Source organism: Lynx rufus, unplaced genomic scaffold (genome assembly GCF_022079265.1).
Source record: "Lynx rufus isolate CCGP_SWC_20201006 ecotype Redwood Valley unplaced genomic scaffold, mLynRuf1.p SCAF_23, whole genome shotgun sequence".
NCBI lineage: Eukaryota > Metazoa > Chordata > Mammalia > Carnivora > Felidae > Lynx > Lynx rufus.
In genome coordinates, this window is record NW_025814838.1 from 13161490 (window position 1) to 13183571 (window position 22082).

At 42.7% G+C, this 22082-nt stretch overlaps 1 protein-coding gene across 6 annotated transcripts in view; it reads right to left on the minus strand.

Moving 5' to 3' along the window:
* Positions 1-22082, minus strand: part of MRTFB (myocardin related transcription factor B) — a 127269-nt gene that overhangs the window by 15963 nt on the left and 89224 nt on the right. For 4 of the 6 annotated variants that reach the window (XM_047087156.1, XM_047087159.1, XM_047087158.1 and 1 more), the window contains 5 exons: positions 17514-17646; positions 15527-16567; positions 13710-13853; positions 10974-11132; positions 10513-10650 (listed from right to left, as the gene is read on the minus strand). In XM_047087156.1, coding sequence (XP_046943112.1) covers positions 10513-10650; positions 10974-11132; positions 13710-13853; positions 15527-16567; positions 17514-17646 — 1615 coding nt within the window. The remainder of the gene's footprint in view (positions 1-10512; positions 10651-10973; positions 11133-13709; positions 13854-15526; positions 16568-17513; positions 17647-22082) is intronic. The other 2 variants (XM_047087162.1, XM_047087161.1) reach the window with 1 other exon arrangement.

Sequence of the window (22082 nt, forward strand, 5' to 3'; positions counted from 1 at the left end):
GGGAATCAGCAACACAACAAACCATAACCATATTCAAATTATTGTGATCCCAAATTTATCTGAAAAATTAATAGCCAAAAACTTCTCTAATCTGGAAAAGGAAACAGACAATCAGATCTAGGAGGCATAGCGCGCCCTAAAGAAGGTGACCCAAGAAGGTAAACACTGAGACACATTTCAAATGGCAAAAAGTAGTGACAAAGAATTATAAAAGCAGCAAAGGAAAATGGTTATGTACAAAGGAAACCCCATATAGCTATTGGCTCATTGTCCAGCATAAACCTTGCAGGCCAGAAGGGAGTGGGATGATATATTCAAAGGGTGGAAAGGAAAAAAACCTCCAAGAATACTCTACCCAGCAAAGGGTATCATTCAGAATAGGAGATGAAGAGTTTGCCAAACAGAATTTAAAGGACTTCATCACCACCAAAAGAGCCTTACAAGAAATGTTCAAGGGGATTCTTTGGAAAGAAAAGGCCAGGTTCAGGAATAAGAAAATTAGGAAAGGAAAAAATTTCACAGGTAAATGCAAACATAAGAAAAGTCATAGATTAGTCACTTATAAAAACCCAATTTGGAGGTTAAAGCACAAAAGCAGTAGAATCAATTATATCTACAAAAATCAGTCAAGGTAATTCACAAAATAAAAGGATGTAAAGTATGACAGCATATACATAAAACATGCAGAGGGAAAGAGTAAAAATTTAGTGCTTTTAGATTGGGTGCACACTTAACCATCCACTTAATATATGCCTATGCCATATGCATAGGATGTTATATATCAACCTAATGGTAACCACAAATCAAAAACCGGTAATAGATACGCAGAAAGTAAAGTGAAAGGAATCCAAGCAGATCATTCAAGAAAGACACCAAACCACAAGGGAAGACAGCAAAAGGGGAAAAGAACAGAGAGGAACTAGAAAACGAACCATAAAACAAGTAACAAAATGGCAATAAGCAGATATACCCATCAATAATTACTTGAATGTAAATGGATTAAATGTTCCAATCAAAAGACATAGGGTGACAGAATGGATAAGACAGTAACATCCATCTATATGCTGCCTACCAGAGACTGACTGTAGACTAAAGACACATAACGTTTTGAAAAGTACAGGGATAGAAAAATAATTATTATGCAAATGGAAGCAAAAAGCAAGCTGACACAGCAATACTTACATCAGATAAAACAGACTTTAAAACAGAAGACCCTACAGAATGAAATGGGAACAGTCCAATAAGAGGATATAACAATTACATATAGTTACGTACCCATCATGGAAGAATCTAAATACATAAAGCATCTATTACTAGACATAAAGGAAGAAACTGACAGTAGTACCTAAGGGTAGGGGACTTTAACACCCCACTTACATCAATGGATGGATCATCCAGACAAAAAACATGGAAACAGTGGCTTTGAATGACACATTGGACCAGATGGACCTAACATATATTCAGACCATTTCATTCAAAACCAAAAGAATACACATTCTTTTCAAGTACATATGGAACACTCTCCAGATCACATATTAGACAAAACAAGTCTCAATAAATTAAAAAAGACTGAAATCCTATCATGCATCTTTTCCAACCACAATGGTATAGAACTAAAAATTACAAGAAAAAAAATATGGAAAGAACAAAAATACATGGAAAAACATGCTACTTAATGAATGGGTCAACCAAAAAATCAAAGAAGAAATCAAAAAGGAAACAAAATATAAATGGAGACAAATGAAAATGAAAACATAATGGTCCAAAATCTCTGGGATGCAGCAAAAGCTGTTCTAAGAGGGAAGATTATAGCAATACAGGCCTACCTCAAGAAGTAGGAAAAATCTCAAACAACCTAGTCTTAAACCTAAAGGGGCTAGAAAAAAAACAAAGCCCCAGGCCAGTATAAGGAAGGAAATAATAAACATGAGAGCAGAAATCAATGAAATAGACTAAACAAACAAAACAAACAAACAACCCCTGCCCCCCCCCTCAAATAACAGATGGAGCAATGAAGCCAGGAGCTGGTTCTTTGAAAAGACCAACAAAATTGATCAACTTTTAGCCAAACTCCTCAAAAAAGAAACAATAAGACTCAAAAAAAATAAAATCAGAAATGAAGGAGAAATAACCAACAACACCACAGAGACACAAAAGAATATAAGAAATACTATGAAAGATTATATGCCAACAAATCGGACAACCTAGAAGAAATGGATGAATTTCTAGAAACATCATTTTCCCAAAGTGAATCAGAAAGAAATAGAAAATTGGAACAGACTGATTACTAGTAAAGAAATTGAATCAGTAATCTAAACACTCCCAACAAACAGAAGTCCAGGACCAGATGGCTTCACAAGTGAATTCTACCAAACATTTAAAGAAGAGTTAATATCTATTCTTCTCAAACTAATCCAAAATAGAAGAGGAAGGAAAGCTTCTAAATTCATTCTATAAGTCCAGCATTACCCTGATACCAAAGCCAGATAAAGACACTACAAAAAAAGAAAATAAAACTATAAGTTAGTATGATGTCTGATAAACATAGATGCAAAAATCCTCACCAAAATATTAGCAAACCTAATTCAACAATACGTTAAAAAGATCATTCACCATGATCAAGTGGTTTTTATTCCTGAGATGCAAAGGTGGTTCAATACGTATGAATCAATCAAGAATGATACATCACATTAACAAGATAAAGAATAAAAACCATATGATCTTCTCAATAGATGGAGGAAAAGCATTTGATGAAGTGTCACATCCATTTAGGATAAAACCTCTCAACAAAGTAAGTTTAGAGGGAACATACATCAACATCATAATGGCCATATATGGGAAAAACCCACAGGTAACCTCATACTTGATAGTGAGAAACAGCTTTTCCTCTAAGATCAGGAGCAAGTGAAGGATGTCCAGATGTCCACTCTCACCGTGTTTATTCAACACAGTACTGGATGTGAATACACAGCAATCAGATAAGAAAAAGAAGTAAAAGGTGTCCAAAGTGGCAAGGAAGAAGTAAAACTTCTATTTGCAGAGAGCATGATACTATATAAAGAAAATACTAGAACTGATAATGAATTCAGTGCAGTCACAAGACACAAAGTTAATATATAGAAATCTATTGCATTTCTATATATTAATAATGAAGTAACAGAAAAAGGCATTAAGAAAACAATCCCATTTACAACTGTATCAAAAAGAATAGAATGCTCACGAATAAACTTAACCAAGAAGGTGAAAGACTTGTGGTCTAGAAACTATGAAACACTGATGAAAGAAACTGAAAATGACATAAACAAATGGAAAGACATCCCATGCCCATGGATTGGAAGAACCAGTATTGTGAAAATGTTCACACTACCCAAAGCAATCTACATATTTCATGCAAACTCTATCAAAATACCAACATTTCCCACAGAACTAGAACAAACAACCCTACAAGCTGTATGGAACCACAAAAGACCCTAAATAGCCAAAGCAATCTGGAAGAGGAAGAACAAAGTTGGAGGTAGCACAATCCCAGTTTTCAAGATACAAAACTAGAGTAATCAGAACAGTACTGTACTGGCAGAAAAACAGACACATAGATCAATGGAACAGAACAGTCCAGAAATAAACATGCCTTTATGGCCAATTAATCTATAACAAAGGAAAAGAGAATATACAAAGAAGAAAACATAGTCTCTTCAACAGACGGTGTTGGGAAAACTGGACAGCTACATGCAAAAGAGTGAAACTGGAGCACTTTTTTTACACTAGGTACAAAAATAAACTCAAAATTGATTAGTGACTTAAATGTGAGGCCTGAAACCATCAAAGTCCTAGAAGAAAACCTAGGTAATAATTTCTTGGGATATCAGCCACAGAAACATTTTTGTATATATGTCTCCTCTGCCAAGAGAAACAAAAGCAAAATTAAGCTCTTGGTACTACACCAAGATAAAAAGCTTTTGCACAGCAAAGGAAACCATTAACAAAACAAAAAGGCAGCCTACTGAATGAGAGAAGATGTTTGCAAATGATCTAATTGACAAGGGGTTAATATCCAAAATATACAAAGAACTTCTATAATTCAACACCAAGAAAAACCCAATCCAGTTAAAAATGGGCAGAAGACATGAACAGACATTTTTCCAAAGAAAACATACAGACAGGTAACAGACACATACAAAGATGCTCAACATCCCTCACCATCAGGGAAATGCAAATCAAAAACCACAATGAGCCACCACTTTACACCTGTGAGATGGCTGAAATCAAAAACGCAAGACAACAAGTGTTGACGAAGATGTGAAGAAAGAGGAACCCTTGTGCACTGTTGATGGGAATGCAAACTGGTACAGCAACTGTGGAAAACAGTATGGAAGTTCCTTAAAAAATTAAAAACAGAATTACCATATGATCCAGTAATCTCAGCACTGGGTATTTACCCAAAGAAAACAAAACACTAACTTGAAAAGAGATAGGCGCCCCTATGTTTACTGCAGTATTAATTACAACAGCCAAATGATGGAAGCAATCTAAGTGTCCAGTGATAGACAAATGGATAAAGAAGATGTAGTATATTATACACAATGGAATATTACTCAGCCACACACAAAAAAAGAATGAGACCTTGCCATTTACAACATGGATGGATTTGGCAGGCATAATGCTAAGTGAAGTAAGTCAGTCAGAGACAGACAAGTACCAAATAATTTCATTCATATGTGGAATTTAAGAAATAAAACAAACAAAGGAAAAAGAGACAATAAAAACCAGCCTCTTGAACTACTGGGACCTCATCAAGATAAAAAGCTTCTGCATGGCGAAAGAAACAATCAGCAAAACCAAAAGGCAAGCAACGGAATGTGAGAAGATATTTCCAAATGACGTATCAGATAAAGAGTTAGTATCCAAAATCTATAAAGAACTTATCAAACTCAACACCCAAAAAACAAAGAATCCAGTGAAGAAAGGGCAAAAGACACGAACAGACCCTTTTCCAAAGAAGACATCTAGATGGCCAACCTACACAAGAAAAAAATGTTCCATATCACTCATCATCAAGGAAATACAAATCAAAACCACAATGAGATACCGCCTCACACCTGTCAGAAAGGCTAACACTAACAACTCAGGCAACAACAGATGTTGCCGTGGATGGAGAAAAAGAAACCCTCTTGCACTGCTGGTAGGAATGCAAACTGGTGCAGCCATTCTGGAAAACAGTATGGAGGTTCCTCAAAAAATTAAAAATAAAACTACCCTATGACCCAGCAATTGCACTATTAGGTATTTATCTAAAGGATACAGGTGTGCTGTTTCGAAGGGGCAAGTGCACCCCCCATGTTTATAGCAGCACTATCAAAAATAGCCCAAGTATGCAAAGAGCCCCAATGTCCATTGATGGATGAGTGGATAAAGAAGATGTGGTGTATATATATATATATATATACAATGGAGTATTACTAGGCAATCAAAAAGAAAGAAATCTTGCCATTTGCAACAACATGGATGCAACTAGAGGGTATTATGCTAAGCAAAATTAGTCATTCAGAGAAAGACAAACATCATATGACGTAACTCATATAGATGAACATAACAGAAGGGAAGTAAAAATAATATAAAAACAGGGAGGGGGACAAAACATAATACTCCTAAGTGCAGAGAACAAACTGAGGGTTGCTGGAGGTGTTGGGGGGGATGGGCTAAATGAGCAAGGGGCATTAAGGAGGACACTTGCTGGGATGAGCACTGGGTGTTAACATGTAGGGGATAAATCATTGGATTCTACTCCTGAAATCATTATTGCACCAGAGCTAACTGGATGTAAATGTAACTTGGATGTAAATTAAAAAAGAAAAACACAACAACTAGACTCGTAAATTGCACTATAAGCTAACTAACATGGATGTAGATTTTTAAAAAAAGCAACCAGAGAACCTGGTTTACTGGATCACTATATTGTACACCTATGTGTTAATTATACTTGGCTTTAAAAAAATAAGAAGAGAAGAAAAGAGAAACGTGTATAAAATACATGCCCTGGCTACCATCACATCTATCCTTAACATGACCCACCCCCCAAGGAGAAGTTAAAAGACAAAGCCTGAATTTGTGAGTAAGTAGGAATTGCAGGTTACACAGCTGCCGAAATTGTTTGGCAGTCTTCACAGTGAGTGGTATTTTGATTTAAAGTAGCATTTAAAGGAGAAGCATGGGAAATGGCAGAGTAGGTGGATCCTGAGCTCACCTCCCATGGACACATGAAGTGTGTAACTAAATATAGTGAAACTCCCTCTGAAAATGACCTGAAGACTAACAGAACCTCTCCCACAGCTGAAGATAAAAAGAAAGCCACATGGAGAAGGGAAGGAGGGGTGGGGTGTGGTCAGAAACCCAATCCCAGGCACTGTGATCCCTATCACCCATAAGTGGGAGTGAGATCAAGCCCCACAGTGGGCACCCCCAACCTTGGGGATCTCCAATGGGGACATGAACCCCCATAATCTTTGGCTTTGAAAATCAGTGGGGCAGGAGCCAGAAGGCTAGAGGGAACTGAGATTCTATTTTAAAGGGCCAGTGCATTATATCACTTAGTCTAAGACCCAGCACAGAAGTAGCAGTTTGGAAAGTGTCTGGGGTATATGCGAAGGAGATTTACTTTTTAGGGCATGTGCTGGAAGAGCACAGATCTGTGGGATATTTGTCTATGAATGTAAATACTGGTGGGAGCCAGCTCTGACACTGTCCATCAGTCTTGCTAACGACGCTTGCCCTGCCCCACCAAGTGGGCAGCTTGTTCTGTAGAAGGGTGGGGCCAGCCCTGCCCACCAGCGTACCCACAGAAGTCTTGGCCCAGTCACAACAGCCCACACAGACATCACCCTCGAGTGCGTGGTTCTGGTGAGCATCACCTGATTGGATTGTGTCACTGGGCCGTAAGGGACGCCTTCTACACAAAGCCACCACTTTTAAGACCAGGAGATGGAGCCAAGCTACCTAATACATAGAAACAAACACAGAGTCAGACAAAATGAGGAGACAGAGTAATACGTTCCAAATGAAAGAACAACATAAAACCTCAGAAAAAGAACTACATGAAACAGAGATAAGCAATCTACCTGATAAAGAATTCAAAGTAATGGTCATAAAAGATGTTCACTGGATCTGAGAGAAGAATGGATGAACTCAGAACTTCAACAAAGAGACAGAAAATATAAAAAAAGAACCAAAGCTGAAAAACAAAATAACAAAACTGAAAAATACACAAGAGGGAATCAGCAGCAGATGAGGACACAGAAGAACAGGTGAGTTATCTGGAAGACAGTGCTGTGGAAATCATCCAAACTGAATAGCAAAAAGAAGAATAGAAAAAAAAATGAGGTTAAGAGACTTCTGGGTCAACAACTATACTGACATTTGCATTATAAATTCCTTGAAGGAGAAGAGAGAAAAAAAGGGCCAGAAAACTTTTTTGAAGAAAAAATAGGTGATGTTTCCGATTCTGTGTCTCCCTCTCTCTCTGCCCCTCCCCCGTTCATGCTCTGTCTCTCTCTGTCCCAAAATAAATAAAAAACGTTGAAAAAAAAATTAAAAAAAAAAAAAAAAAGAAAAAATAGGTGAAAACTTCTCTAACCTGGAGAAGGAAACAGATAGCCAGGTACAGGAAGGTGGAGAGTTCCAAACAAGATGAACCTAAGGAAGTCCACATAATAACTAAAATGTCAAAACTTAGGGGTGCCTGCATGGCTCAGTCGTTAAGTGTAGGACCTCAGCTCAGGTCATGATCTCATGGTTTGTGGGTTCAATCCCCACATCAGGCTCTGTGCTGACAGCTCAGAGCCTGGAGCCTGTTTCAGATTCTGTCCCTCCCCTGCTCTCACTCTATCTCTCTCTCTCAAAAGTAAGTATACATTTAAAACATGTCAAAAATTAAAGATACAGAGAAAGGCAACTAATTACATATAAAGGAAACACCATGAAGCTATACGCTGATTTCTCAGGAGAAACCTTCACAGAAGGTAGCAGCGTAATATATACAAAGTGGTGAAAGGAAAAAAAAAATCTACAACGAAGAACACTCTACTCAGCATTCAGAATTGAGGGAAATTTATAAAGAGTTGCCCAGGCCAAAAAAAGTCAAAGGAGTGCATCACCACTGAACTGGCCTTACAAGAAATGTTAAAGGAACTTCCTGAAGCAGAAAAGAAAAGGCCTTAACTAGAAGTAAGAAAATTATGAAAGGAAGAAGTTTCACTGGTAAAACAGTTAAAGATAGTAGATCATTCACTTATAAAACTAGTATGAGGGTTGAAAGACAAAGAAGTAAAATCAACTGTATCTACAATAACTACTTAAGGGATTCACAAAATTAAAAAAATGTAAACTATGACATTATATACATAAAAGGGGGAATAAAAATGTAATACTTTCAGAATGTGTTGGACTTAAGCAAACTGCCAACTTAAAATACTATATACCTAGGATGTTATTTATGAACCTCAAGGTAACCACAAATCAAAAAACCTGTGAAAGACACACAACAAATACAGAGAAAGGAATCCAAGCACAATATCAAAGAAAGTCATCTAATCACAAAGAAAGCAAGAGAAGAGCTATGAGAGGAACTCTGAAAACAACCAGAAAACAAAAAACACCAATAAGTACATACCTTTCATTTTAAATATAAACAGACTAAATGGTCCAGTCAAAAGACACAGGGTTACCTAATGGATACAAAAAAACCCAAGAGCTATCTATGTGCTGCCTATAAGAGACTCACTTCAGACCTAAAGACATATACAGACTTAAAGTGAAGGGATAGGAGAAGACATTCCATACAAATGGAAGCAAAAAAGCCAAGGTAGCAAATATTTAAAAATTTACAACAGACAAAAACAGACTTTAAAGTAAAGGCTGTAATGAGACAAAGAAGGGCACCGCATAATGTTAAAGCGATCAATCCAATGAGAGGACATAACAACTGTAAATACCCATGCACCCAACACAAGAGCCCCTATATTTTGCAGATACAGTAAATATTAATGGACTAAAGGGGGAAAATTGTCAGTAATACAATAATAGTAGGGAATTTTAACACCTCACTAACATCAATGAATAGATCATCCAGGCAGAAAATCAGTAAGGAAATCGTGGCTCTGAATGATGTATCAGACCAGACAGACTTAATAGATATATACAGAACATTCCATCCCTCCACCCCCAAATAGCAGAATACACATTTTTCCAAAGAAGACATCCAGATGGCCAACATAGAAAAGAGTCATCAGGGAAATGCAAATCAAAACCACGACATAACAACTTACACCAGTTCAGGATGGCCACTCTCAAAAAGACAAGTAGTAACAAGTGTTGGGAAGAATGTGGAGAAAAGGGGACCCTCTTTCACTACTGGTGGGAATGCAAACTGGTGCAGCCACTGTGAAAAACAGTATGGAGATTCCTCAAAAAATTAAAAAATAGAACTACCCTATGATGCAGCAATTCCACTTCTGGGTATTTTTCCAAAGAAAGCAAAAACCATCAATTTGAAAAGATATCTGTACCCTTATGTTTATTGCAGCATGACTTACACTAGCCAAATATGGAAGCAACCTAAGTGTCCACGGATAGATGACTGGGTAAAGAAGATGTGACACACACACACACACACACAGAGGATTATTACTCAGCTATAAAAAAAGAGTATTTTTCTGGGGCGCCTGGGTGGCTCAGTCTGTTAAGTGTCCAACTTTGGTTCAGGCGATGATCTTATAGCTTGTGAGTTCAAGCCCCACATCGGGCTCTGTGCTGACAGCTCAGAGCCAGGAGCCTGCTTCCGATTCTGTCTTTCTCTCTCTCTCTTGGCCTCTCCCCTGCTCATGCTCAGTCTCTCTCTGTCTCTCAAAAATAAAACATTAAAAACAAACTACAGAAAGTATTTTTCCTATTTGTGATAGTAGGGACGGACTACGAGGGGTTTATGTGAAGTGAAAGAAGTTGGACAGAGAAAAGCAGATACCAAATGATTTCACTTCTCTATGGAATCTAAAGAACAGAATAAATGAACAAACAAAACAGAAACACTCATAAATCCAAACACACTGGTGGCTGCCAGAGGGGAGATGGGGCGGGGGGATGGGTACAGTAAGTGGAGGTTATTAACAGTACGAATCTCCAGGTACAGAACAAGTCACAGGGATGTACAGTATAGCACAGGGGACACAGTCCGTGATCTCGTAATAACACTGTATGGTGACAGATGGTAACTGCACTTACCTGGGTAACATTTCATAACGTATAGAAGTGTCAAATGACTGTCGAACACCTGAAGCCACTATAATATTGTATGTCAAGTATACTTCAATTAAAAAAAACCAGCATTTCAAATGCAAATGAGGTTCTTGGCTCTGAAATTTGTGTTCGTACAGCGGCAAGCGCGTTTTAAACAAGGGATTCAGTGTGAGGACGACACCCCAGATACAAGCCCACAGACTGTGGCCGCTGGTCTCGTTTACTTACCTCTGGAAGGGAGGACGGGGCACCACGTGTCTGCTTGATGGCCTCCTCGTAGCGGGGAGGGTCTTTTGTCTTGGGGACCGGGCTCCCAAACAGGGAGTGCTGGACGACGCACTGCTGGGGTGGAGGGGGCGAACTAGGCTGAGGCAAAAAGAGGAGGGCACATGTCAGGTCTGGGCAGTGAGCTCAGAGGGCGGCTGAGTCATGGCGCTCCTGAACTCAGGAGCCTTCTCACCTCCAGCCTGTGTGGCCGATGGCACCGGGGCACCATCCTGTGAGGGAAGGGTCATCTTTTCCGCGATAACAGCCAAGCTGCCCCTTAACAACCGTCACCACGGTCTTTGGCTATTTTGTCCCATTAATATTGATACTCAGTCCCTCCACGCCCGAAGCACTGGGTTCTGCAATGCTTTAGGGCCCCATGAGCAAGCACTGTTACTGCTGCCCCGTCCGCACAGCACTACCTTGTTGGAAGCGGTAGGTCCATTCTGCAGGGAGGCAAGTGGTGCGCTTCTGGACTGAAGAACACTGGTGGAGGTCTTGTTCACAAAGGGCTGCTGGACCGCTGGAGCAGGTGGTCTCTCATACGGAAGAACTGAATTTGATGCCGAGTTCGTGAAAACCTGTAACGGACAAATATTTTCCATTCAATCTGTTCTTTGGCTCTTCCTACCGAAGAAAACCATGTTTTAGGACGAGGCTCGGCAGACTTGCCCTGTAAGGAGCCACCACGTGTGCAGTTTAGGGTCTGCAGGCCACGGGGTGTCTGTTGGAACTGTTCACCTCTGCCACTCTGGCCCAGAAGCAGTTTGGACAACGCATAAATCAATGGGTGGGGCTGGCTTCCAATAACTTTATCTACAGAAACAGGTGGGGCGCTGGAGGTGGCCCTCAGGCCGTGGTCTGCCAACCCCGATTTTCCAGCATCCGTGGTCCCTTTACTTAGTGGCCTGTCTTTGATGGCGGTGTGGACTGTACCTTCTGGGAAATCAGCGCTTGCTCAGTATGATTTCTGTCTTAGGCGATAGCTGAATTTCTCATATTCCTCACCAGGGTGGTCTCATCTACTTTCACAGCTTTCATGTCCACGATTAAGCTAATAATCCCCAAACCCACCTCTTTTCCATCCTTGCTTCCAAGTGCCAAAGCCACATTTATAACCTTTATTTACAAACATAAATTCAGGACATCTCAAATGTAATATATTCCAAACGAAACTTTCCCCTTTCCTTCCACCACCACCAGCCTTGGAGGAAAAGTAATTCTTGGTTTTCCCTTCATTTATTTTTAAAACTTTGGTAAACGGAGCCGTCAGTCTCCTCTGCTGTCTCCCTTCAGTGCTCACACGCCTTACGAATGCCTCCTGAATCAGGCCTCTGTCCTCCGCTGTCCTAATCCAGGTCCTTGCTCCTGATCACGGGAGTACCGTGGCATCCTCTTCACTGTGCCTCCCTCCCCGTCGACCCTCTGCTACAGTTGCAGCCTCAGCACACACCTGATGGAGCCCCCACAATCCCTGGCTCCTCTGTCCTTACGGTAAAACCCTCCTCTCTGGCTGGCACAAAAAGCTTCCACCACCCGGCCCCATTTCTGTCGGACCGGAAAGGCCACACAGGCTGCGGCCACACTCAGGTTTTTAGTTTGTTGAAAGTGTCTCCAAATCCTTGCAGGGCCCCATTTAAAATCTGCCCCCTTCTGAGAAGCTGGCCTCCGCTCTGTCAGGGAGTGGTGAGGACTCCCTCCTGTGGAACTAACAAGTGTCTGTTTAGCCCCCATCACGAGCCAAAGGTCTTATGGCCTTTTACAAATGTATGGTCACTGTGTGATTTTGTGATTGTATTTCACAGAGCTGATTTACTCATAAAAATATTTTATGTACTTTATACCACTAGTATTCTGAAAGAGAAAAACTTACCTCTGCGTTTCTATTGTAAACATACATACGTATTTCTTAAGTGGGCAAGTATGTGTGTGTGTGTGTGTGTGTGTGTGTGTGTGTGTGTGTGTACCCACCCCTTCAAAAGGTACAGCTGCTCTGGGCGAGGAGTTCTGGAAGCATATTCCTCTTTGAAAAAGCTGGAATTAATGATCCCTAATTCTAGTATTGAGACTTAGTGAATAAACCCTTATTTCTCCTGTCTATATCCTATTTTTCTCTCTCTTCTCTTAAAGAAAACTATCTTAACATTGGAATGTTCACTGAGGCGATCACCACCCTAGAATGTTATTGTGAGCCCAAAGTCAGTAATATGCTGCTGTAACTCACTGCATTTCCCAGAGGAGATTCCAGAAGAGAGCACATGATAATGTGACTACTGATGACCTCAGGCGTCAATTTCTGTCTGCTGCTCAAGTGGTCTTAGCCCAGACGGTTCACGCTACCTTGGGGCATGTCTACAGGTACACCTAATTATCCAAGTTCTTTTATGTTGAAGATTAACATTCTGGGACTAATAATTCTCAAGGTTAAAAATAATAAGACCTATTTTTGAGGCCTTAAGAGTTTTCTGTCAAGGAGATGTGCACACAGCTCCACCTGCTGGGTAAGAGGGAATTTTTGTAACTTCTGGGCTATTCAACATCACAATTTTTTGGTAGGAACACATGGAGGGGTTACTGAGTCCTAGACCAACACGGTCATCTGAAAGATGAGGAAAATGACACTCAGAGGAAGTAAGTGAATTTTGCATAAGGCCAAACCTGTAGGAAGTGGGGAACCAGAATCCGCACACCTGGGCCCTCTGGCTGTTAGCCCGCAAGATGGCAAACTCTTAAATATATAAAGATCTTATTCAAGGTAGACACTGAAAAAGTATCTTTTTCGACTTCAAATATTTCTTCCCAGGGAACAGCACTTCCCCCTCCCCCACAAGATGATTAATTTGAAAAGAAATTTATTTTAAAACTCAAAAAATCCTACATGAGGATTAAAAACAAACTTTTGAAACTTTTACTTGGAAAAGGGCTTTAACTGTTAAGATGACCAGTCTTTCAGTAAAAAAGAACCCTTTTTCCCTAATAACTGCATAATCTGCAGCCGGATGGCAGGTGGCCTGAGGCCCATCCAGTGGGAGGTGCGTGATACAAAAGAACAAACGGTGCTTCCCACGGAAGAGACTGCTATGAGGACACTTGGAGAATGGCTGAGCAGATGACAGTCACCATCGGCGACGGCCTGTCACTCGTTCGCATTCACCAACCTTTCTAACTTGCTGAGGCTGACTGAGCACATGTGGCGTGAAAGCTTCTTGCTTCTGAGGTACGGTCTGGGCTAAGCCTGAGGACAGGGTGGTGGCTGCTGTCTGCGGCTGAGTCTGAGTCTGGATTCCTGCTTGTGGTGGAGTCTAGGAAGCAAACAAAATATTGATTTAATTATCAAAATCAAACTCAGAATCAAGAGTGTAGGTGTGGGGGCACCTGGATGGTTCAGTCAGAAGAGCATGGGACTCTGGATCTCGGGGTTGTGAGTGGGAGCCGCAAAGTTTGGGTTGAGTTTGGGCGTAGAGCTTACTTAAAAAATACATACATAAACTGAAAAAAAAAAAAAAAAAGAGTTTACATGTGCAACATGCGATCATGTGGGGAACTTATCTGAAATGAAGTGATAAAATACTTACAGATAGATACACACTTCATCGACAACACAGTTTGAACCTTAATTTTAAACCAGAGACCTAACACCAGACCAGTTTTTTTCACGCTCTTATTATTTCTTAAGTGGCTAAGATTTTCATTGGGAAATTTTGAGAAAACGGAAAACTGAAATAAAAACCTATAGTGGCTCTACACACAACAGGCCAGGTGTGACAATAATTTTAACAGCAGCAAGAAAATCTGAGGCCTAACTGCCCAAACAGTATGTGCTCCCTCTGGAGACAGTCAGCTATGTGCTGGGGCACACACGGGCCCAGAATGGAGAATGTCAACTCTAATGGAAGATTTGGATGGAAAAATACATGTTTAGAAAAGCTGTGTCACAGAGTAGACTTTGAATTTCACAGACAGTCTAAAGGTCAAACAGGAGAATCAGAATGCTTGCACATGCCAAGGGCCTCTGGGTCATGCTTCCTAACCTCAGGGGCACAACCCACTGGTCTCTGCCATGAAGAGTATGTAGGTGGGGGGGTGGTGGTCAAAGCTGAGGAGCACTGTCCCAGGTGGTTTCTGTTCACCTGTCACCCACCCACTGTGTGAAAACCTACCAAATGCACTGCATAAAAACAAGGTCAATACACAGGTTATGGAGGAGGCATAAAAGGAGGTTTCATGCTTACCAGTGTTTTATCAACTCCCTCAACACCTTCACTCCTAAGTTTGTGGTCACATTTTCCTCAGATGCCCCACATGCCTCAGGCATCTTGACTTCAATGGTGTCTTTCGAGAATCACGTTTAGGAGGCAGAACACACGAGTGGGTGTAAAAGTAAAGGCCGGGCAGTTAGAAAACCCGGCTCTGTCCTAGAGCAACTTACCCAACGTTTCAAGGCCTCAGTTTCTCTACCTCAAAATGGGTGCCATTACTTAGATCTTCTGGGGGGAAGGGAGAGCTGAAGGGAGTGAGCCATTTAAAATACACGGAGGAGCATGTGACTCTCGATCTCGGGGCCGTGAGTTGGAGCTCCATGCTGGGTGTAGAGATGACTTAAATAAATAAGAAAATAAAGTACGTGATCCTGTGCCTTGCACACAAAAAGCACTCAGCGACACCAGCTATTCTCACGATACTGTAACCGGTATCTCAAAATGTCTGCACGTTCGCTAACGATACCGTGTTCACTAAAGATAAAAGCGATCAAAAGCAGGAAAGCACCGCTTGCTTGTTTTAACTATGTGGAGACAATGCTAGCTATTAACATTTCTGAATTAAATTCCAGGCCCCCGCCCCCCACGCACACATTTTCTGCACCTCTGAGGCCCGGCTGGGGTGCATGTATGAGAAGGCTGGGGCGCTCGCCATAAGGCAAGTTTCCGTTCCATGCAGGCTGTAAGGCAAAGGAGTTAGAAGACACACTTCACACCTGGAGTCTGAGGCTGCCTACTGGGAGTTGCACTGAGGTGACATTGGAGCCCTGGATGGACAGCGGCAGCAGCAGCTGAGCGGTTTGTGTGGTCAGTAAAGCCTGAGGCTGAGCGACAACGGCAGGCGGCGGCTGTCCCTGGGAACTCACGTAAAACTGCGGGACGACGCTCTGCTGCTCGGCCTGGGCCACGGGGACCTCCTGCTTGATCACTACGGCCTTTTTGGCAACCAGGGTCTGGCCGCCCGCCGAGACGGGCTGGCCCACAGGATGGCTGGCCAGCGGGCCAGGCCGCCTGGGGCTGGAGCAGTCGGGCAGCGCGGTCTCGTCCTTGACGGGGGAGCCCACACCGCCATGCTTCGGATCTAACTTGCCGGCCGAGCTGGCCGCGGCGCCGGGCTGGGGTTCCAGCGGCTGCTGCTGCCGCTGCCCTCGCTTTTCAACCTCAAGCTGCATTTTCAGAACTTCCACGAGCTTCTGCTCCTGTTCCAGTTTCCTCTTTAGCTCCTCGATTTGCTTCTCTTTCTCCTGCAGCTTGCGGTCCTTCTCGGCCGCGTCCAGTTCCAGACTTGACAGCGTGCTGCTGGCGGGACTCGGGCTGTCCTCGCTGCCCGTCACTCTCAGCGGCGACGAGCACAGGAACTGCGCGGGAGACATCATGGTCATGATCTCGGTGAACGTGTCTGCCATGCTTGTGTCCTCAGTCCCGAGACTGGACTGCTCGGAGGGGGAAGGCGAGATGGGCAGCGGGGAGCTGACGCTCTCGGCGTGGGCGACGTTGCTGCTTCCGGCAGGCGGCAACTCTGCCTTGAAAGAGGGGCCCGAGCTCGTCACGGAGTTGTGCAGCGTTGTCACCGGCAGTGCCACGGTGACTTCTGGGTTGCTGGCGACGATGGCAGACGCTGGCACCGCCAGGACGCCGCCGGCAGCAACAGCGCTGCTGTTCACTTCCTGGTAGGGCTTCAGGCGTTCGATGAGGTCCGGTTTGGTGCCCGACACCGGAAGACCCCGTAACTTCAGCTCCGTCTTCAGTTCCGACACCTGCAAGTACAAACAAATCATGTCTCTTCTCTCGGTACCGCAACTCCCGACAGATCTACAGGACGCCCAGACGCAAAAGGTGCCTACCGCCTGTCAGCTCCACGTTACCATGTATGGGCAAAGGGGATGGTTTCTCTTCCCGACGCACACACAGCTACGGACCTGTGGCACTGGGAAGGCTGGAGGTAAAGCAAGGGCTTTTAGAAGGTAATTCCTGTTCTGTCTGAGGATTTACAATCAGAAATCGTGACGAGGACAGTCACATTCATTGAGTAATTACCATGTGCCACACACTGATGGAAGTGCTTTATACTTTGTCTTTTCTCTTCTTTTCTTTTCTTTTTTTTAAAGCAGACTCCATGCCCAGCGCAGAGCCCAACTCGGGGCTCGAACTCACGACCCTGAGATCAAGACCTGAGGGGAGATCCAGAGCTGAACGCTTAAGTGACTGAGCCACTCAGATGCCCCTATTCTTACAATTAATCTTCACATGAGGTGTGGGTGTTATTATTATTATTCCTAGTGCACAGATGAGGAGATTGGGGCAGTGAAAGGCAGACCGTTATGTCTGACCTACCATGGATAACCAGAAGCTGAGCTGAGGGAGGAAGCCTATGCAGTCTGGCCTCGGAGAGGAGATTCTTGACTGTTAACATTTTCCTGCTTCTCCCAACTCAGCAAGGAGCGGGGAAGAAGAAATTCTCCCTCTGCGGTCACAAGTGTTCTGGTGCCCACACGTGGTCTATGCTCAACAAATCAGAGTTATTACTGATCGTCTTCAAAGAAACTTAATGGACGTAAACAGACAGTACCCCTGAAAAGGTTATCTTACTGTTGGTAAAGCTGAAGGTCTACTGAAAACTTACCTACACCTCAGACAAATGTGGCCAATCATTTCTGTTTTTGTGGTAATTACGGGTGAATAAACTCTACTTTGAAGTATTACCTTTAAGTCATCCAGGCTAGAAGGCAGGGGCCCCGGCTTTCTCACGGAAGCAGATGGATTCTGTCTTGGTGTATTAGGCGTGGTGCTGTTCAGAGCTGAATTCCCACTGTTGTTATTTTTGTCATTGAGTGGCCTTCAAAAGGAAAAGAAAATTAGACTTGATAATAAAATCATGTCTGAATTTGATCCTGCTTCTGCTAACGACTTGACTGTTAATGTGTGAAGAGAAAATCATCATGGTCGTGGATTGGAAGACTCAACGGTATAAAGATATCAATCAAATGAGACCCCCCCTGCAAGTTTTGCTTGCTTGCTTGCTTGCTTGGTAGAAATTCTGAAGGTGATTCTGAGCTATATATGGAAACACAAAGGACCAAGAATGGCCATGGCATCACTGAAGGAAAGCAAAGCTGGAAGAGCCATACCACTTATCAAAACTCATTATAAAGCCAGTTATTAAGATGGTGTGGTGCTGGTACAAGGGCAGAACAACAAATGGAAGAGAACAGAGAATCCAGAAACAGACCCTCACATATAGAGCCTCTTGAGTTATCGCCAAGATGGCACTGAAGTGCACTAGCAAGAGGGTGGTCCTTACAATAAATGGTGCTGGGCCACCCTGGATATTCACACAGATAAAAATAAGGCCCTTAACTGACCCCTACACCTCACACCATCTCAGAAACCTAAACGTGAATTATGAAAGCAGTAAACTTTTAGAAAACTTAGGGTAATATTTCAGGGTGCCTGGGTGGCTCGGTTGGTCGAATGTCTGACTTCAGCTCAGGTTGTGATCTGGTGGTTTGTGGGTTTGAGCCATGCGTCAGGCTCTGCACTGGCTCACTCTCTCCTTCTCTCTCTGCCTCTCCCTGACTTGTGCTCTTTTTCTCTCAAAAAAAAAAAAAAAAAGAAAAGAAAACTTAGGATAATATCTTCATGGCCTTTGGGTAGGGAAAGATTTCTTAAACAGGACACAAAACACACTAAGGGAGACAGCTTTAAGAGTGAAAAGTCAAATCATAGGAGAAGGTACTTGTAATACATATTTCTTTTTTTATTTTATTTAACTTTTCAGTATTTATTTACTTTTGGGAGAGACAGAGTGTGAGTGGGGAAGGAGCAGAAAGAGAAGGAGACACAGAATCTGAAGCAGGCTCCAGGCTCTGAGCTGTTAGCACAGAGCCTGATGTGGGGCTCAAACCACAAACCGCAAGATCATGACCTGGGCCGAACTTGGACACTCAACCGACTGAGCCACCCAGGTGCCCCTCTAATACGTATTTCTGACAAGGCATCATATCTAGAATATACAAAAAAAAGTCTCACAAATCAGTAAGAAAAAGACAAAACGCAATGGGAAAATCCTGAACAAGCATATCACAAGAAAATCTATCCCAACGGTCCTTAAACGTGTGAACAAGGGCTTAACACCTCATCAGACACGAGGAAAATGGAAAAAGGCACAACAAAACAGCACTGCACATCCAGCAGAACTGCTGCTATAACGAATAAGACGCCAATACGAAGCACTCGGAACATCGAGAGCGCTCAATCACGGCTGGGAGAAGTGTGAATTGGTACAGCCACTTCGCAGAAGTGTTTTATGTTATCTACTAAAGACAAACCTGTGCCTATCCTCTGACCCAATTCCATTCCTCGAGGGACACCTGACAAAAATCTACATACATGAACCAAAACACACAGGTCAGAATGCTTAGTACGGCATTATTCATAACAGTCCCAACCGGAAACAACCCAACTGTCCACCAAGAGGATGATGGGTGGATAAATGATAAAATACTAGACAGGAATAAAAATTAACTACTTCTATCTGCACCAGTAAAGATGCATCTCACGGACACAATGTTGAGCAGAAGAACTCACATGCGTATGTATACCGTAAGACTGCATTTATATAATGTTCAAAAAAAGGCAAAACTAATCAATGGGAGAGAAGTCAGGTAGTCACTGAGGGGGAATGCCAGGGGGGCTTTTTGGGGTACTGATATTCTATTTCTGGATTTAGGTGGTGGTTATGGAGGTGTGTTTACTTAGCATTGATTTTCAGTTATGATTTATGGACTTCTCTATCACTTAACACTTCATTTAAAAAGGTGATTTAAAAAATGTGTTTTATTTCTGTACTCATCTTCCCAGCAGAACCAGGTCCCCATCTAGCTTCTTCCCCCTAGGATACTCTTGGCAACAATGACATTTCCTCCCCTGGGTGGTTGACACTGTACAGCCAATTCCATTAGAGCCTCACGCTTTATCCTTATAGGAGTCTTGGTGCTGAAGCATGGAGACTCTGACTTCCATGTTCTGAAACAGGGACCTGATGTTGCTTATGGGGAGAGGTCCCTGCTTAGATGAGCTTTGTCCAGTGGGTTTTTGGAAGATTGTGTTTGAAGCCATTTCTGGCCCTGTGAACAGCTAACTCTTGACATTCATCTGGGGTCTTTGAAAACCTGCCTAAATTTTATGGAAGTTAAATACTTTAAGTGTTTACAACGAAGTTTCTTGAAATTTGGGTGGAATGACAAATATTTTATGTATCATTTATTTCCTTTCTAAAAATCCAGTTTTAAAATCTTCTATTAGAATTATGAAAACATTTTATGTAAATCAGAACTTCTCAGCCTTACTTATTTTCATTACTGTCTCCACAAGGAGACTTTCTACGAATTTTTTTTCCCTAATCGACCTCCCAGTGAAATCTTAATACCCTCAGGGATGTACTGTGTAATCACCTACGTACCGTATATGTGTCTGTGCTCTCTTCAATCACAAGTGCAGCACTCCCCCGAACCAATTTCTGCTCCCTTGTGAACAATAAATTATTCTATTGGTGCGTTTGGTTGAGATTCTATAATGCTTTACTTGTTACTACGATTAACAGTTCAGTGCTTGCTTCAACCTTCAAAATAACGAGAGTAAGTTGGACCTAGATTTTTTTTGTCCAGATCCACAAAGACAGAAAACATGCTGTGGGGGGACCCTGACAAATGTGATGTCTGTGTGGATGAGAAACCTAAGTCCAGACACCTGAAAGGACCCTCCAGGAGCCCCCGTCAGTGTGTGGCTACAGCCCCATCTCCCAAGGTACCAGGGGCTGTGTTATCAGGTCAAATCTCACTGCTGTGGAGCCACAGACTTCTGCATTCAGCTTCCTGTACTGGAATTTTGGTGAAAAGAAACACCGTTTTAGAAAACAACACCTCCACTGTCAGGACCCGGAAATTAAACAGAAGTGACGTTCGGTCTTTGCGTGGTGCAATAATACACAAAAGTAAGTGACCTTTCCCCCTCTGTGTCCCCGGATCTTTGTGTGTGATGCTCTCCGGGGCTGGGTGGCGTGGCTGCTATGGTGGTGGGGGTGTTTGTGGAGGACAGGGGACCGGCAGCCTTAGTGGAAAGACAAAGAAACATTAGAGACCAGATACTCAGCTCCTCAGATGTACTCTTCCCATCTACAAACTGGCCCCACACAGTCAATTTCTTTCATTACAGAAAAGACTGTTTCATAGATACTACAAAAATCCTTTTATGGGATTTTCAGTTGTCCGGGTTTCCTCACCCGGGAGTGCGGTCAGTAACGTCACCTCCTCCTGGAGTTACGGTGAGGGGCACAGGGATGTCAACGTTGAGCACACTGCTGGGTGCATCGTAAGGAGCGCGCACAGGGGAGCCAGTCACCGCTCGTGTCCCTGCTGCCCGATGCCAGAGGAGGGAGGCGGCAGGGGAGGACGCCTCCCTCGGGCCTGGACGGAGCTGCAAAGCGGCGGTGGTCTGCGTCTGATGCGCTTCCAATCCTCTTTGGTCTTCCCTGGTTCCCTTCCAATGTCAACATCTCACTCAGGCCTGCTTGCTCTTAAAATAATAACATGCTACAAAAATTCTTTCTTTCTTCATCTCTGTGCCCTGATGTTTTAGATTTACGTACTTCACAGTAAGGTCCAAATGACTAATAGGTCTAATCTTCCTCGAGATATCAGGATCTTAAAAGAAAAAAGTGCATTGATAATCACTAGCATATGAGGAGACGGTTCTTAACAGAGGAGCTTTTTAGCGGATCTCACTCCTTGTCTGCTCCTAGAAAACAGGGCTCCCTGTGGTGGAATGCTCAGCATACGTGGAGAATATCCGAGTCGAATTTCCACACACCACACGGATCATGAATTGAGTGGCCTGCTCACTGAGAAAAACTTTCAACTCGAATAAACTTTGCACCTTTTTGTACAGTTTGTCTTGTGAGGCCAATGTAAATGTCCCTTTCTCCTGATAACTGAGGGAAATGAGAGACGAAGTATTTTCATTTTTACCCATGTTTCCTGGAAAATGCATACTGAGGATGGAGATCTAGAAATTTCCTTCTGTACATAATTAAAATTCACTATGGATGTCTTGCTGTGGATTCAGTCTCAGAAGCTGTCAGAAGTCACTTCCTTCTGTCTCTCTCAACTGGGCTCAGACTTTGCAAACATGTTCCTTCTCCACAGTTGTTGGTCACCAAGACCTTTAACTGTCTTGGAAACATCTCTCATCTGTTCTTTCCTTCCCCTTATCAAT